General features: G+C 47.8%; 1 protein-coding gene across 5 annotated transcripts in view; it reads left to right on the forward strand.

Moving 5' to 3' along the window:
• The window catches only part of AGAP1 (ArfGAP with GTPase domain, ankyrin repeat and PH domain 1), a 575,037-nt gene that overhangs the window by 445,698 nt on the left and 112,494 nt on the right, over positions 1-16,845 (forward strand). Inside the window, exon 14 of one of the 5 annotated variants that reach the window (XM_043877471.1) lies at positions 62-3,648. The exons of the other annotated variants lie outside the window; for them this stretch is intronic. Coding sequence (XP_043733406.1) covers positions 62-321 — 260 coding nt within the window. The 3' untranslated portion in view covers positions 322-3,648. Of the gene's footprint in view, positions 1-61; positions 3,649-16,845 lie in introns of those variants that run through there. 5 annotated transcript variants of the gene reach the window in all.

The raw sequence follows: 16,845 nt of genomic DNA on the forward strand, positions 1-16,845 counted from the left end.
TCTCTCTACCCACTGATCCTCCAGACTGCCCAACCACATTGGCTGTCTTACCTCCTGACAGGTGTCGCTGGGTCCGTGGTAACACTGGTGTCCCAGCCCCCGATACATCTGGGCAGGTTGTTTGGTCTTGCCCGACCTCGGCAAGCTGGGCTCGGGTGTGTCCGCTTCAGCCGAGCCTTGCCACGGTGTCGTCCTCCAAAAAAGACCAGCCTCCTGAGGTGGCAATCTTCCCTGATACCGGCTCGACTTAATTTCAAGTTAAGACAGCCACTCCGATCCTGGCTTTCAGCTTCGTCTGATGATAACCGCACCCTCTATTAATGCCCATCACTCTTGGTGTTTTGTGAGCTGCATTAGTGTTTCCGTGGGCACCGTCTGTCTTGATTCTCCTCTGACTTGTTGAAGTCAGGTTTGATGCTCAGGGCTGGGCCCATATGATCTCTCAGAAGTGGCTCCTTCTGATGGACTTACATTTTTTATTCCTTGGTGTGCCAGTGGAGGTGGACATGCACACAGGTACACAGGCATGGTGGGAGGTGAAATTATTACGTTGTAATAAACAAGTTAAAGAAATACTTCAAAGGAAAGTTCAAATGTCAAAACATTGTTGTGTAACATGAATAATGATTGGTGAGACCAGTGAGAGTAAAACAATCTGGTTTCAACAAGGATTCCATGTATGCCGGAAACAACCTTTATAGCTTACGTCCTTTTCTTTCTCTATTTCTGCTGCACTTTTTCTGAAATACTCTTTTGACTATTCAGACTGCAAGTTTGAGTGTGAAAGAAAGTGCCTGTTCCTTCCTAATATCTGAAGATAAGCTTAAATGAGATAAACCCACGATGCATTTGTTAGCAAGGCAGGAGCAGAGTTTACGGTACACGTGCTATGTCGTTTACCATAATTCTGTGAGTTCGTGGCATTTTCATTTATAATGAGGAGACCAAGGTTCAGAGTGTCAGGGAGCTTGTTGGGGCTCTCTCATGGTGGCAGGAAAGAGTCTAGAAGCCCTTTTTCAGTGCCTGTCTTACCATTTTGCCTCCCATAGCTTCCTGCTAACAAGTTTAGCCCATAAAAACCGATTTTCTCCTGTTATGATAAATGAGGATGATTCTGTTATATCAGCAGTGGTGAAAAATAATGATTGTGGATCAAAGCACCCACTCAGACACCGCTGGCCTTCCCATTGGAAAATAAATCGCCCACAGATGCTGAGCATTGATGCAACGCCTTCCAAAATCTTCAGCAAAAAGCCCCCAGCCACGGATGGGTGGCCACACACCCCCTCCTACAAGAGGACTGGGGTAAAGTCAGGAAGATGTGTGGCCACTGGCCAGGTGGGGAGCAGGTGCCCCACGGGCCCAGGGGAAGAGTAAGATTTGCCTCAGGGAAAGGTCTCAGGCCCATTTCACAGATAAACATCTTACTGTGTTTGTCGTGTGTTTCCAACTAATGACTTTTTTTTTAAAAGGTACCACTTGGTAGAAACTGATTATCAAGTCCACCTATCACTTCATTACACACATTTCATCCTTTCTATTCATTCCACCCACCTCCTGGCATAGTGAAAACTGTGTGAATAAGATCCAGCCTGAAAGTAAATTAGTAGTGGTTGCGCATTTAATTGGGCTGCCGGTTCAAATCAGCATCCTCGTCATCCAGTGGGTTCGCAGAAAGTTCGAGAAGTGACAGTAGGCTTGTTGGATGCCTGAAATGTTTCCATCTTCCACTTCCTGCGTTATTGCGGTGGTACCGTGGGCTCTGAGCAATAGCCTTTGACGAGGCTGAGTCAGATCCTCAGCCCCAAGCCAGCCACGGACCCTTTCATTAGGGGCCTTCCTGCCGAGGTGGTGATGCAAACAGAAAGACAGATTCAGAAGCACCCAAATTAGAAATCACAACAGCATCTCGGGCATGTTTGATGGGTGTCGGTTGATGTGTGTTCAGAAGTTCAGTGCTAATGACTAGAAAGGACACTATGCCTCACTTTGTAGTTAAGAGGACCGTCCCTGTGATGCCATATCCATGACATCTTTCCACTAGAAAGTAAGACAAGTTCTCTGTAAAAAGAAAACGGATCATTTTTCCCTAGGAAATGTTACCTTTCCAACCATAAATGAGTCATTTTGGGGAGACAGGCTATATCCAAGGCATATTATTCTTTATTTTTTCCCCCACATTTTAACATCTTTGAAGTCAGAACACATTGTTCAATTGAGATAATTTTAGATTCACAATGATGCACAATTTTTAAAATTTTCTTAATAACTATTAGTCAAAGTGTATTGTGAGAACCATCAAAGCTAAGCCTTCTTAAAGTGAAACCTAGTTGTATATTTTAGAGGATTGTTTAATTTTAATTATTAAAAATATTTCTATTTCTGTTTCCTGCAAAGCACTGTGACTTATTATTGCCAGTGTATTCTCTTTGGCTTGACTTCATGCTGAAAAGTTGCAATTGTAAATATAACAAGTTCTCTAGACGATGTCCATACAATGGGTGAATCGTGTAGTTTTTGAGACACCCCGTTGGATCAGATGACTAGACTCAAATCTCTATAACGTATGAGAAAAATGCAATTCCACTGAGAGTCAGCTATTTCACTCCGGGTTCCATGGAAAATATGGCACCCTCAGCTGGGTCATTGGTGGGAATTTTCCACAGGGACTGTCAGTGGAGGCATGGGCAGGGTGTGGGAAGAGCTATGGTGTGGGGCCCCAGGGGGTGACAGGGAAAGGAGGGACTGGTTATAAGACCCAGAGGGAGGCATCTGGGGAGGACCTCCATCCGGGGATATGTCCTTCAACAGAAGGACGTGTGCCATCTGGTGACCCGGAGGGTGAGGAGCCCAGGAGAAGCCCCTGGCCTCCCTGTCCCCGTCGCTTCTGGTACCCTGCCGCCACCTCCTCGGCCAAACCCGATAAGACACCAGAGACATCAGAGCTACTGACGCCACCACCCAGGCCTGCCTCCAAGGGCAGTGGAGGGCCCGCGGGGAGCTGCTAGCAGAAGCTGTGAATTGCTCGTGCCTTTCCCAGTGCCTCTTGCACACCCCTGGGCACATCTGGCCCCTGATCTAACATCAGTGCAGTAGACCGGAAGTCTCTGTCCCCCGTGGCCCGCCAAGGGCCTGGCCTGAGCCCTGCTGTGGGGAGGGGTTGGAGCTCCACGTGTGCACGTCTGAATTGTCCCCCCGAAGCCCATAAAGGAACCCCGCTCTCTGCCCAGGCTCTCAGCTGAGCACCAAGTTTCTGTCTCTGGGTATTTCTTACCTTTGCGGTGTCTTTGTTCAGAAGGTAAAGACTAAAAGTGTGCCCTCATCAAATATCTATGTTGCCTGAAAATCCAGAAACTCTCTGTCCACGTGGGGGCCCTTGGTGCCATAAGGATCTTGCTTTCCTGACTTCCTCGCTGCCCTGGCCCTCATCAGACTCGATTACAGAGGTTCTTTTCTGCAGAAGAATAGGTCTACACAGAATAGTTGAATTAACTAGAACGGTTGTCATCTTCCTATATTTACAATTTAAAATGAATGGATTGAGTCGAGTAAATTATGGGAGTAGCAACTGTGACCAAAGAGTTCCCTCATGAATATTTTGAGTTCCGACATGGTCACTGGGATTCAGATATAACCCAACCCTCACACGTGCTCAGTCGCTCAGTGCTGTCCGACTCTGTGACCCCACGGACTGCAGCCTGCCAGGCGCCGTGGAATTCTCCTGTCAAGAATACTGGAGTGGGTTGCCATGCCCTCCTCCAGGGGATCCTGCTGACCCAGAGACTGAACCCACATCGCTGGCATCTGCAGGTGGATTCTTTCCCACCGCACCACCTGGGAAGCCCATAGAGGGAGTCAATATCATAGAGTATTCCAGCCCCCTCCGGGGTTGGGGGTTCTGAGTGTGGAAGAACTGCGAGGTATAAACTAGTGTGGGTGACATTCAATTCAGTTCGGTCGCTCAGTCGTGTCCAACTCTTTCCGACCCCGTGAACCGCAGCTCACTAGGCCTCCCTGTCCATCACCAACTCCCAGAGTCCACCCAAACCCATGTCCATCGAGTCGGTGATGCCATCCAACCATCTCATCCTCTGTCGTCCCCTTCTCCTCCTGCCCCCAATCCCTCCCAGCATCAGGGTGTTTTCAAATGAGTCAGCTCCTCACATCAGGTGGCCAAAGTATTAGAGTTTCAGCTTCAACATCAGTCCTTCCAATGAACACCCAGGACTGATCTCCTTTAGGATGGGCCGGTTGGATCTCCTTGCAGTCCAAGGGACTCTCAAGAGTCTTCTCCAACACCACAGTTCAAAAGCATCAATTCTGCTGCACTCAGCTTTCTTTATAGTCCAACTCTCGTCTAAGCCAGAGGTGCCTTGGAAAGGTGGGTGTGTGTCTAGGTGTTCCCAGCACTGAGAGCTGAGCTGTGTCCTTGGGCAGGCGAGGGGCTGACTGCCATGGTGCTAACCATGCGAGGACCTTGTGCGTGTCTCCAGTGCCCTCTGCATCACTGGGCATCAGGCCCCCCACCCACCTACCTGGAGTCTTCTGCAGGTGTAGGTCTGTTCTTTCCATATATGCATTCTCTAAAAATACGTGAACATTTTCCAGTTCTGTGGCCCCATTTGTAATGATAAAAAACACCTTTGTGATGTTTTTACCTGGGAAAACTAGACCATTCATGAAGAATGTCAGCAATGGGGCACTTCACTGTTGAGTATAACTTTGAGGGTAAGCCTCTTAGAAACCAGCATCCTCCAGGCTTCCCATGAAAAATGTGAAGGCGGCATTTAGCTTTAAAAAAAAAAATCTTCTGTATCATGAATACTACTACTTGTATTCTTATTTAATAGGCCATTGGGAACAATGGGATTAAAGTATCAGTGATAGTCTCGATTTTAAATTGAATTTGGTTTGCTCAGAATTCTTAGTTATATTTAAGAAAATGAGTCAGTTCAGATCTGGGGGCTAAACTCTACAGTGATTACAGACCAACCAAAGTGACTTCATAGTTAGGGGGTTTGGGATGGACTTGTACACACTGCTTTATTTAAGACGAATAACTACCGGGGACCTACTGTTAGTGTAGGGAGCTCTGCTCCATGCTATGTGGCAGCCTGGATGGGAGAGGAGCCTGGAGGAGAATGGATATGTGTGTATGTCTGATGTATGGCTGAGCTGCTCTGCTGTCCCTCTGAAACTATCACAACGCTGTGAATTGGCTGTACCCCAATATAAAATTAAAAGCTTTTTTAAAAAAGAAAAGTAAATTCAGATATGGAGAAGGAGGATGGTGACCCAGCACGAGGGGCGTGAGGGCATCCTAACTGTGTTCAAGCCTTGGAGAGACAGTCCCAGCGCGTCCTGAGTAGCCCTGACGGAGTTCATTGGGACTAGCGGGTGGAACCTTCAAGCAAGCAGATTTTGGCTCAGATATTAAAAGGAATACTTTGTCAGAGCCAGGGCTGCCTGAGAGGCAAGGTTCCAGGTCCCCTACGGCAAGTCCAGCACTGGTTGGGCCACCGTAGCGGATCCGAGGTTCTGGAAGGATGTGAGCCCCAGGGGCTGGGGGCTCATGGCCAGAGCTAAGTTGAAGGGAGTGTGCCTGGACATCCCCTGGGCAGTGGGGATTTTGCTGATCACTAATGACTTGCCATCTTTTGCCGTTGCCTTTGAATTGCCATCCTGCCATTCGTTCTGGGTATTCTTATCCAGGGTCCAGGAGAGAGGTTATCATGGCTGCAACTGTGCCCATCGTCTCTGCAGTCCCGGTTCCGTGGTCCCGAATCGGGTAGTTCTCGTTAGATTTATAACATTCATGCAAGTTTGCATCAAGTGCTAATTTCCCTGTTTCCCCAGTGACAAGGCGAAGTGGAGAGAGGTTAAGTGGCTTTCTTGTCCAGGGTCAGGATGCTGGTAGGTGACAGAACAGTCTCTTGATTCTCTGCCTCAAGCTCTTTCCACCAGGCAAAAAGCAAGTCTTTGAGGTGTGTGGAGCGGCTTTTAAATCTAGGAGTGGGGCAGGCAGAGTGGCTTCCTTGATATTTCTCAGATTCCATGTAAAGACCCTGACTTTTATATGGATCATCAAATTCAGAGGTGGTAGAGCAAAGATGTTTCTTTAAAAATGCAGGACCAGTCTGGATTTACCCAATCTTATCATAACAAGAGAGGATTCAGAAATCTTGTTGTTGTTGGGGCTTTTATTTGTTTCTTGGCATTTTGTTATTGTTTTCTTTTTGTTTGATTTTTTTTTAAAATTTATTTTTTTGTCCCCTTGGGTTCTTGGTGCTTTGTTCTAACGGTCTCAGAAGGGAATTTATTTTATCCTTCTCATCTCCATCCCTTGGTTGATCATTCTGGGTCTTTTTAGACCCATTGTGTGGTTGATCATGGATAAACACTGAAATATTACTCTGTAGAGGAAACATCACAACGAATTGCCAATCACAGCTGCACCCTCTAAGCCATCCAAAGTGAGGCCTCCAGCATGGTTAACTCCAGTTTGCAGAGGTCAGATGAGACTTAGTCTTCCTCCGTTCTTTCAAAGGACAGCCTGGAGTTGTGAATCATTATATTCTTTCATCAAATATCATACAACAAGCACAGAGGAAGCACTGTGTGTTTGGCTCAGTGGGAAACAAGACAAATAAAACTCAGTTCCTCTCTCACCCCAAGGAACTCAGTGTCTTAATGTGGGAATAAGACACACATCAGGGGGACTTCCCTCGTGGTCCAGTGGTTGAGAGTTCGCCTTCCAAAGCAGAGGACACAGTTCAATCCCTGGTCAGGAAACCAGGAACCAGAGTCCCACATGCCAAGGAGGTACTAGGCCCAGTCACTGCAGCTGCTGAGCCCGTGTGCTCAACGTGCATCACAACAAAAGAAAACAAAATAAATATATTCTTCAAAAATGTATTCACAGGGACTGTACCTGTGATTTCAGGCAGAATATGTAAGAAGGGCGTGGGTGGTCCAGAAGAAAGATAAACCAACAATGGGTTATAAAAATCAGGGAAAGCTAACATGGAGAACTTCATGTTAGATTCTGCAAATTTAATACACAGTGGTTATCTTCGTTAATAAAATGCCACAAAAGGCATCACTCTTTCATTAAATGTCATTATTTATAGAAGCCTAAAACCCCAGTGGTAGTGATTAGTCACAAAACAGTTTCATTTTCACTTCAGTCAGCTCAGTTCAGTCGCTCAGTCATGTCCAACTCTTTGTGACCCAATGGACTGCAGCACGCCAGGCCTTCTTGTCCATCAACGACTCCCGGAATTTACTCAAACTCATGTCCATTGAGTCGGTGATGCCATCCAACCATCTCATCCTCTGTCGTCCCCTTCTCCTGCCCTCAAGAAAACAGATGTTGCTGTAATTGATCAGTGTCTTTTCATCTTAGGGAGAAAGTTTTTTTAATTAGTTGATATTTTGGAAGACACTTGGAGAGGAAATGAAGAATTCTGCAGGAGCATTGTACAACTTTTTTTCCCTACATACTCATTCTTACAGAAAAGCAGCAGCCCGCAGGTGCGTGGGGCCTCAGGTTCATCTGTGACCACTGGGTGATGCTGAGTGTCGGGCAGTTGGGAGCATCACTGGTTAATCTGGGGATATGGCAGGGTAGTTCGTTTCTTTTGTTATTTAAGTGTCTTTTCACCTTGATGCTCTCACCTTCCCTCTGTGGGCACAGTTAATATGCTGGTTGCTCCATGTTACGTGCAATGGAGGACACGTGACTGCCAGGAAACATAATGATGACCAAGAAGCTGCCAGCATGGGGCCTTTCTCGTGGGATTTTGTGTTATTTGGAAGTGGTTAGTGGGGAAAATCAGAGAAGACTGGGAAAGCCGTCAGGTGTTACCATCATGGGTCACTCTTGGATCTCCTACTTTGTAAACAATGCAGCAGTGTGTCTACTTGTTATAATCTTCTCAGCTGCCTTCCGTGAAAGGAAAGACAGTCAGAGGTCTCCATCATCCACTCCATCAAAATTCCGTGATCAACCATATTTCCTTCTAGCAGTAAAGACTCCTTCACTGAACCTCCTTCTTAGTAAACTAGTAGGTTAGTGCCTCTGAATCGTTGAACTGAGTAGTTAATTAGAGCAAATGTGAAACCCCGAGAACTGTTAACATCTTCCTAGACAATTTCCCCACAATGCAGGACCTTTGATGAGGGGGCCAGGTTGGCTGGGTTCTTTGCCCTTGAGGCGGGCATGTTAGGAGACACTGGATATCCTGATGGACTTGCCTACTCCCCACAAACCAGATCATTTTTCCTGAGAGAGTTCTCAGGTGGTAACTCTGGCTTCCACAAGAATGAACTTGCTAAAATTGAGTAGATGTGGGTTTACTCTAGACATTGACATCCTAGGTGGGGCGCAGTTGACTCAAAAGCCATCCTGCAGGGTTCAGTCCTTCCAACACAAACACACACAAGCTGACGGTGCTCACAGATCCTTTGTGGAAGTCTGCGGGTCAGAAATAAACAAAGATGAGTTGATCACAGCAGGAGAAGCCAGATCAGACGATTCCCATCATGATGAGCCAACAACAAGAGAAGGATTTTTTGGTCCTTTTTTTTTTTTAAGTACACGCAAACGAAAGCGTTAGATTGAGTTCCATGAAAGTGCATTAATCACCTAGTGCAGGCCAGGAGCTATGCCTAGGACTGGATGGAAGAGTGACTGGGGTGGCCCCTGCCTTCAGAATGCCCACTCTCCAGTGGAGAAAGCAGATCTCTAAACAAACAAACTGTGGCCATCAGAGCAGCCTGTGCAGGGAGCCCAAGGGACCCCAGCCTAGCACCTTGGGTCCTGGAGGCACCAGCGTGAAATATCTGCTATTCCAAAGAAAGGGGGGAAAGTACAGAAAGTGAACACATGAGAAATTTTGGTATGAGATGGCTTGGGGGCATCCCAGGTGGCGCTAGTGGTAAAGAACCAGCCTGCCAATGCAGGAGATGTGAGAGAAGTGGGTTTGATCCCTGGGTTGGGAAGATCCCCTGGAGGAGGGTATGGCAACCCACTTTGGTAATCTTGCCTGGAGAATCCCACGGAGAGAGGAGCCTGGTGGGGCTACAGCTTCCGTGGGGTCACAAAGGGTCAGAAACGACTGAAGCAGCTGAGACAGACACACCCAAGGTGGCTTGGAGCTCCAGCCACTGACACTCCTGGTGCAGTAGGACACACTCCACTTCCTGCCTCACAGACGAGTAGACTCGCCTTTGAAAAATGCAGACTGTTCTCAAGCTTGCTTTCTACGTGTACAGATCTGCTGCAGAGCCCTCCTTTTACTGACCCTAACACTCGGAGTCCTTCTTCTGCACAAGCCTCTCACAGCTTCCAGTGTCCATCAGCAGAAGTCAGGATGGGCGTTGTTCTTCAGGAACCCTGGACTTGAATTCTGCCTGGGTGGAGAGACCTCCCAAGTCAAACTGACTTTTAGGGGATTCTCAAATAATTTCTCATCTTCTTGACGTTCTCAAAAAAATGGTAGAGCTGTCAGAGTCTTTGGAGGGCACTTCGTTAGCCGTGAAATCGGGGGTGTGATGTGATCTGCTCAGACCAACGTCCAGGAAGGGCAGGCAGAGCACTGTCCACCTGGTGTGTTCTTTGCCATTCGGACGGCTTGTGTCCTTTTTCTCCTTTTGCCTCGCTGCGTGTATTTTACCACAAAGGGTACAGGCATGCAAACGGAAGCTGTCATGCTCAGAAGATAGACATGATGGCCTGTCTACATCTCTTGCGTCTCTGTCTCATGCAGCCCCCAGACCCGCAGATGCTCTACATTAGACACAAGCGTCCGGGCAACTTGAGGAGATAAAGGCGCCCAGGAGGTGCGTACTCAGATGTTCTAGCTAAGTATGCTGCGTCTGTGCCCCTGGCCCCAGCAATAACGAAACGGGGCTGTGTTTTATCTCATGTGTAGGGGAGACTTCGTTCCTCTTCCTGAAGATGTAAAACAAACCAACAAAAAGGATGGTGATGAAATGCAAAATGCAGTCTGTGTAAAAGCAACTCGGCAAATGGAAAATATCAAATAAAAACCACACATTTTGGGTCTCAGTCTGGTTTAGCTGCCATAACAGAACCACAGACCAGGTGGCTTAAACAGCAGAAAGTTACTCCTTTCCATTCTGGAGGCTGCATCATTCAAGATCAAGGTGCAAGCCCACTGGGTTCCTGGCCTGCAGGGTCAGCTTTCTCACTGTGGCCTTTGCTCAATGCACAGAAAGCGCTCTCTCCCCTTCTTGGAAAGGCACTAACCATATCCTAGGGGCCCCACCATCATCTTCAGATGTCATCATGTTGGGGGTGATGAACCGCAGACGAATTTTGGGAGGACACAGACACTCAGTTCATAAAACTTGTGATCTTCTCTTCCTGTTTGTGGGATTCATGGATCCAGTCACTCTGCAAATCACCACCTGTTGTGTTCACTGCCCCCTCCCTCCCCAGGGTCTTGGGTCCCTTGTTGGAATAGGCCTTTAAGCCCCTAGGGAGGAAGCCATGGTTCAGTGACTTCAGCTCTTAAACAGGTGTTACCTCATTGCATCCTTCGTACAATCCACAGTGTCAGACGGGGAGGTGGCGTTATCTACTGTTTTCTCAAGTGAGGACTACAGCTGGGTGACGTTGAGTGATTTGCCAGAGGCGGGCAGATGAGTGTGAATTGGGGGACTGCCTCAGGCCTCTGGGGCTCAGAAGTCTGCATAATCTGCCGTGCCCCTGTGCTGTCCATGTTGCCAGGCCCTCAGCGGCTCGGGCATGACGAGGAGCCTTCTGCAGGCAGGGTCAGCCCCGAGGCTCCTGGAGAGGCTTCTCCCCATCTCAGCCGGGTGCCCACCACCCCCACCATGGCCCTTAAGAACCTGGAAGCAGCGATTCCTTTGCTAGTTTTGACCCCAGCCTCTTTTCTCAGGACCCCAGTTACAACACGGCTCCTTTACAAACAACATGGCTCTTGTTGCATGTGTCTGTGGCAGGGGGTATACATTCCAGGAAGGTTGAGGATCACTGCTTCAGCTACTTTGCAGACAATTAGAACATGCGGGATTAGAGAACATCCAGGGGACATGACGTAACTTTTTTTGGACTTAAGGATGTTTGACTCAGAGGCAGTCAGCCCAGCTTTTAAGTTCATTATGAGGACGATGTTCTTTGTGGGCTTTTGGCGTTGAGGAGTGATCGTGTTTAAGGACAATCGGAGGGAAGAGGGGGCTTTTGATCTCGCTCCCCGTCATTCATTGGAACCCTGCCTTGGACTGATCTAAGTCTGATCAGATGTCCGTCTCATCTTGCTGGCGGGTCTGATCTCCACGCACTCGCCCTCGAGCGGGTGTGGCTTGAGATGAACTCGGTGTGTTTATTTAGGAATCTTTGCTAATGCGCCCCTGCCTTTCAACTCCACCCCCTTTCTCATCTCAGACACACAGCGGGGCCGCAGGTATTAAGCCCAGGATGTTAACCGCCAATGAAAGAAGAAGGTACAGCAAAAAACTTCAGTCGTCGCCCCTGAGATGCACACACAACCTAACAAGCCTCCTTTTGTACTCGGGACATGGAGAAAATTGGCCATTTGTCTGTGGGGTAATGGGCTTTGCTGCCACAAGAACATCTCTCAAATGGTTAAATTCAATGACATTATCTCCGAGTTCATGAAAGCGACTGCCGCACACAGTTTAATTCTATTTAATTTTTTTTAAAGGAGGGGGAAAAAAAAAAGGCAGAGGGGAAATGTTTTAGTTTCTCTTCAGCTGATGTCTCCCTGCTTCTTCTTAAAAGTGCCTTTCTAGTTGCCGTGCGGTGATGTGATCATTATCTGCCACCTCGTCGCCTTGCCGCCTCTGCATGCAGTAAAATACAAAAAAAAAGAGAGAGAGAGAGAGAGAGACAGACCGGGGGAGCTTGTGAAGTATGAGTTCCTATCCGAAGACTCATTGCCTGCGATCCGTACCGCTTGACAGTAATGATCTTATTACAGTACTCTGGACCTTGAAGAGATTTCGTGAGGAGAGCGAAAGGACAAGCCTCCATGTAATCAAGTGGTGCTGAATATTCCACGCGTTTCTGATCACCCGCTGATTGGCCGCCGTTCTAGCCCATCTTCTAGTCAATTATGCATGGCCCCTGTGCTCCTCGCCTAGTCAGAGACATTGATGGCTGTTGTCTGGGTTCTGGCAGGCAGCCAGGGGGTTTGAAGCGCCGCGCATACTGTCCTCCCAGGATAAGTGCTTTTTTCGTTGGAATTGATTACCTTTCTTTGAGTTTTGCCTAATAGCAAAACTGCATTTGGAGAAGACTTCAGGTGAAAAACGGACACATTAGCCATTGAGAGCATCCGAACTCCTAGTCAATTTTTTAGGCTTCCCTTGTCTCCGTCTAATTTCTGTTTAATGAGAGCTTTTTGGAGAATGCTGAAGGTATTTCATGGCGCAGGCCGCCGAGCGCATGTGTAGCGTGGGGAGGACCACAGTGATGGGACCTCAGTGGTTTGGGTTCCTGAATTAATCCAGGTACCGTCTCAAGCTTGGGGAGATATATCTCTTGTCGGTTAGTGTCCGTCTCAGCCAAGAGCTTTAATTAGCTAGCGATATTTTCATCTGTAGGAAAAGAAGTAATGAGTTCTTCCTGCCATCCACTGACCCGCCTTTAGTCATTGTGGGGAGTGCGTCCATGTGCCTGGGTGTGGTGATCTCTGCTGCTGGTGCCCAGAGGACTGTCCCCTGTCCCCTCGTCCTCGCTCCGGCTGTGTACCTCCCAATATCGGTCTCCAGGCATCATCAGTCGCTCATTCGTGTCTGACTGTTTACAGACTGTAGCTGACCAGGTTCCTCTGTCCATGGGATTATCCAGGCAAGGATTCTGAAGTGGGTGGCCATTTCCTCCTCCAGTCAGTCTCCAAACCTAGTGAGATTTGAAAGGATGGGATTTTTTTCCTGCCAGAATGATTGCTTGATGCTGCCTATTATGAAACTACTAGTTAAGCACATGTTAGTACATTTGAGAAAAAACTGTCGTAAATCAAGATTTTTTACTTCCTCCAAATTCAGATTCTTGGCGTGTAGAATGTCCATTGAGTCAGTGACGCCATCCAACCATCTCATCCTCTGTTGCCCCCTTCTCCTTCTGCCCTCAATCTTTCCCAGCATCAGGGTCTTTTCCAGTGAGTCGGCTCTTCATATAAGGTGGCCAAAGTATTGGAACTTCAGCATCAGTCCTTCCAAGGAATATTCAGGGTAGATTTACTTTAGGAAATTCCCAAGGGCTTGTTGCACCCCGTGTGGGAGCTGTAGAAGGTGGAATCTTGAGTTGCACACTGGGCACCTCAATAACCTGATTTGACTCTTCGTAATTGAAGAGTAGGTGTTACAGCTTCGTTCTTTGACTTGGTTTTCATTTGGACTGGTCTTCTTTCTGCAGCGGGAATGGTTTTCCTCTTCAGTTGATCTGCAGAATCAGGGTGTACTGTAGGCATGGTCACTCGGCAGCCCTGAGAGAAACTACTGGAGTCCTTAGCTTCATGTTCTGCATGCTCTCTCTCTCTCTCTCTCTCTCTCTCTCTCTCACACACACACACACACATGCACTCACACACACACATACACACATGCAGAGGATTTATTATTTCTCACTGTCATGAAAAGAAAATAACTTTTATCAAAATTTAGAGTTAGTGATGTATCTTTAAAAGAGAAAATCACAAAACAGGAAATCTAGGTTAATCACCTGTTGGCAATAATCACTGCACCCACTTATTGACCCCTTGCTACCCATCAGCCCTGCGATTAAACCCTCCACGGGTGTCCTCTCCTGACCTTCAAAGGAGCCTCCCACTTGAGTCTCCATGGTGACTGCCCCTCCCTTTGGAAGGTCGTGTCTTTTCAGTGGTCTTCCCTCCTACAAATCTTGGCTTATCTAGGACTTTCCCTAAGACTTAAATTCATATGAAACAAAGACTTGTATTGAATATAATAGGCTCACAAGAATATTTCTTAATTATAATAAGTTAATATTCAAGCCATTAAAAACTTCTGTCATTTTACCCCAACTACGGCATCACCGACTTGATGGGCATGGGTTTGGGTAAACTCCGGGAGTTGGTGATGGACAAGGAGGCCTGGTGTGCTGCAGTTCATGGGGTCCTAGAGAGTCAGACACGACTGAGCAACTGAGCTGAACTGAACTGACATTGACAAAAACATATTTTTACAACAGTTGGAAAATAGCAAATTCAGAATTAGCAAAATGGTTTAAGGTTTAAGGTAGGAGTTTTAGAAACTGGCATACATGATGATGACCTGTTTACAGCCTGGTGATTTTACCTGAACAAGTGAATCCAATGCTCACATTGAAAGAGAAAGAGCCAATAACTTGAAAATACAGTTTCATCATCACCGGGTGCAGAATACCTCCTGTAATTAACATGTAATTACCCTGAAAAGGCCAATTAATTAAACAATGTAAACAGTTTAGGTCAACTACTTTCTTAAATCCCGCCCCCTAAAACGTTAGTTTTTTTTCCCCTCACCGTGGGATCAGACTCCCACAGCAGGAGGTGAGAGGGAGGGTAGGACTCGCCAGCCCACAGTGACCCCATTTGGGGGGGATGAGGGGAGACTCACCTGCCTTCAGTGCCCTGATGATGTGCCCGCATGAAGAGCCACCACTGTGGCGGGCGGTCTGGGGCCTTTGCTTGTTGTCCTTTAGCCAGCAAGTTGACCCAGCTGTTTTGTGACCCCATGGGCTGTAGCCTACCAGGCTCCTCTTGCGTTTCCCAAGCAAGAATACTGGAGTGGGTAGCCATTTCCTCTTCTAGGGGATCGTCCCAAAAGTGAAAGAAGTGAAAGTCGCTCAGTCGTGTCCAACTCTTTGCAACTCCATGAACCATACAGTCCATGGAATTCTCCAGGCCAGAATACTGGAGTAGGTAGCCTTTCCCTTCTCCAGGGGATCTTCCCAACCCAGGGATAGAACCCAGGTTTCCCGCATTGCAGGCAGATTCTTTACCAGCTGAGCCATAAGGGAAGTCTAAGAATACTGGAGTGGGTGGCCTGTCCCTTCTCCAGCTGATCTTCCCGAACCAGGAATCAAACCAGGGTCTCCTGTACTGTAGGCGGATTCTTTACCAACTGAGCTATCAGGGAAGCCAGATCTTCCCAACCCAGGGATCAAACCCGCATCTCTGGCATTGCAGGAAGATTCTTTACTGCTGAGCCACCAGAGAAGCCCTGGGCCTTTGGAGTATGTGTAGCTTTTTGAATAACTACCAGATGCCCTCTTTTCTTTTGCTGCTGTGACTTTCCTTTTTTTCCTCATCTAGAGCAGGAAATAGAAGCTCTCCTATAGTTGAATGAATCCATTTTTTTTTGGCTGCCTCTTAATTACAGAAATATACAAGTTTAATGTGGTTTGAAACCTTTCCATTTTCCTTTTTAGAAAATCCTAAATATCTTTAGTGAAGACTTCCTTCCACTGGTACGTGAGTGATGGTTGCTCCCCTCCCCTGCCTCCCCGGGTCAGTCACAGCCTGCCTTAGGTACTCTGGAATTTCCCATCAGCCCATATTCTTCCCCATGAGGAACCAGTCTCTAAACGTGAGGATGGGTGTTCTCCGGATAGCCCGGCTTCTCTACCCGAGCAGCAGCAGTTGCATAGTCAAGGCACGCGGGCGTCTCTTCCCGTTTCAGTTTGCTGGCAGAGGTCAGCTTTTCCATCTTCTCTGGGATACTTGCATTTTTATATCACTTCCCAGTAATGAGCTGCCCAGTGAGTAAATAGAATCTTAAAGACCTGAGACGATCCTTTCTTTTTTTTCTGCCAACCTTGAGTTATGGTTGGAGGCAGGAGGGAGTGGAGGAGACAATGAGGATGGGGTGGCCAGCGGACCCCGGTCGTGGGGAAGAAGGACTGAAAATGCTGGCAGGCCAGGCAGCGCCTGCAGGAGAGGCCTGTAAGAGTGGGAGGGTCAGGTCACAGGGGGCGACTCTGGGGGCAGGTGTACGACGTGACTGCTCTGGTCCAGTGGAGGCAGGCACAAGGGAGGGGCCGGCCAGCCAGCTCCCTGGACAATTCTAAAATCACTGATTTAAAACCGAGATTTGGGTCCAGCTGGCCTCTGGGGAGCCTAGACGCCCGCTGATTCCAACTCATCAGGGCTGAGAACCAGTGCTTCAGGTGAAGGTCAGCTAGGACAGTGTCAAGGACGCACACCAAGGTCCAGACACATCCGAGCGTGGGTCACCCGCCAGGACGTGGAGGCCCCCGAGGACACTCTGAGCACTGGACGTCAGTACTCTGCCCCAGGTGCTCTGCCATTGGAGTCCCTCCTCTGTTGTATTGATGTTATATTTTTCCTAGTTTTATTGGTTTAAATCAAATTTCAAACATATAAAAGCTCAAATTTTGTTAACTGTTTTGTTGAATACCCCAGAATTTGTATTTGTGTTATAACTGCTGTTTTCAAGGCAGTCTTGCCCCTCAAAAAGTACCTGCCAGACTTGCCTGGTGGTCCAGTGGTTAAGAACCCACGTTGCAATGCAAGGAACAAGGCTTCCATCCCTGGTTGGGGAACTAAGGTCCCACACGCCGCAGAGCAAATAAGCCCGCATACCACAACTACGAGGGCTTCCCAGGCAGCGCTCGTGGGAAAGAACCCGCCTGCTGATGCAGGAGACGGGGGAGTCGCAGGTTCAATCCCTGGGTCGGGAAGATCCTCTGGAGGAGGGCACGGCAACCCAGAGTCAGACATGACTGAAATGACTAAAGAATCTGTGCACTGAAACGAAGGACCAACACAGCTAAGCAAATAAATAAAAAGAACCTTCCCCTTTCCACTC

Source organism: Cervus elaphus, chromosome 20 (genome assembly GCF_910594005.1).
Source record: "Cervus elaphus chromosome 20, mCerEla1.1, whole genome shotgun sequence".
Taxonomy (NCBI): domain Eukaryota; kingdom Metazoa; phylum Chordata; class Mammalia; order Artiodactyla; family Cervidae; genus Cervus; species Cervus elaphus.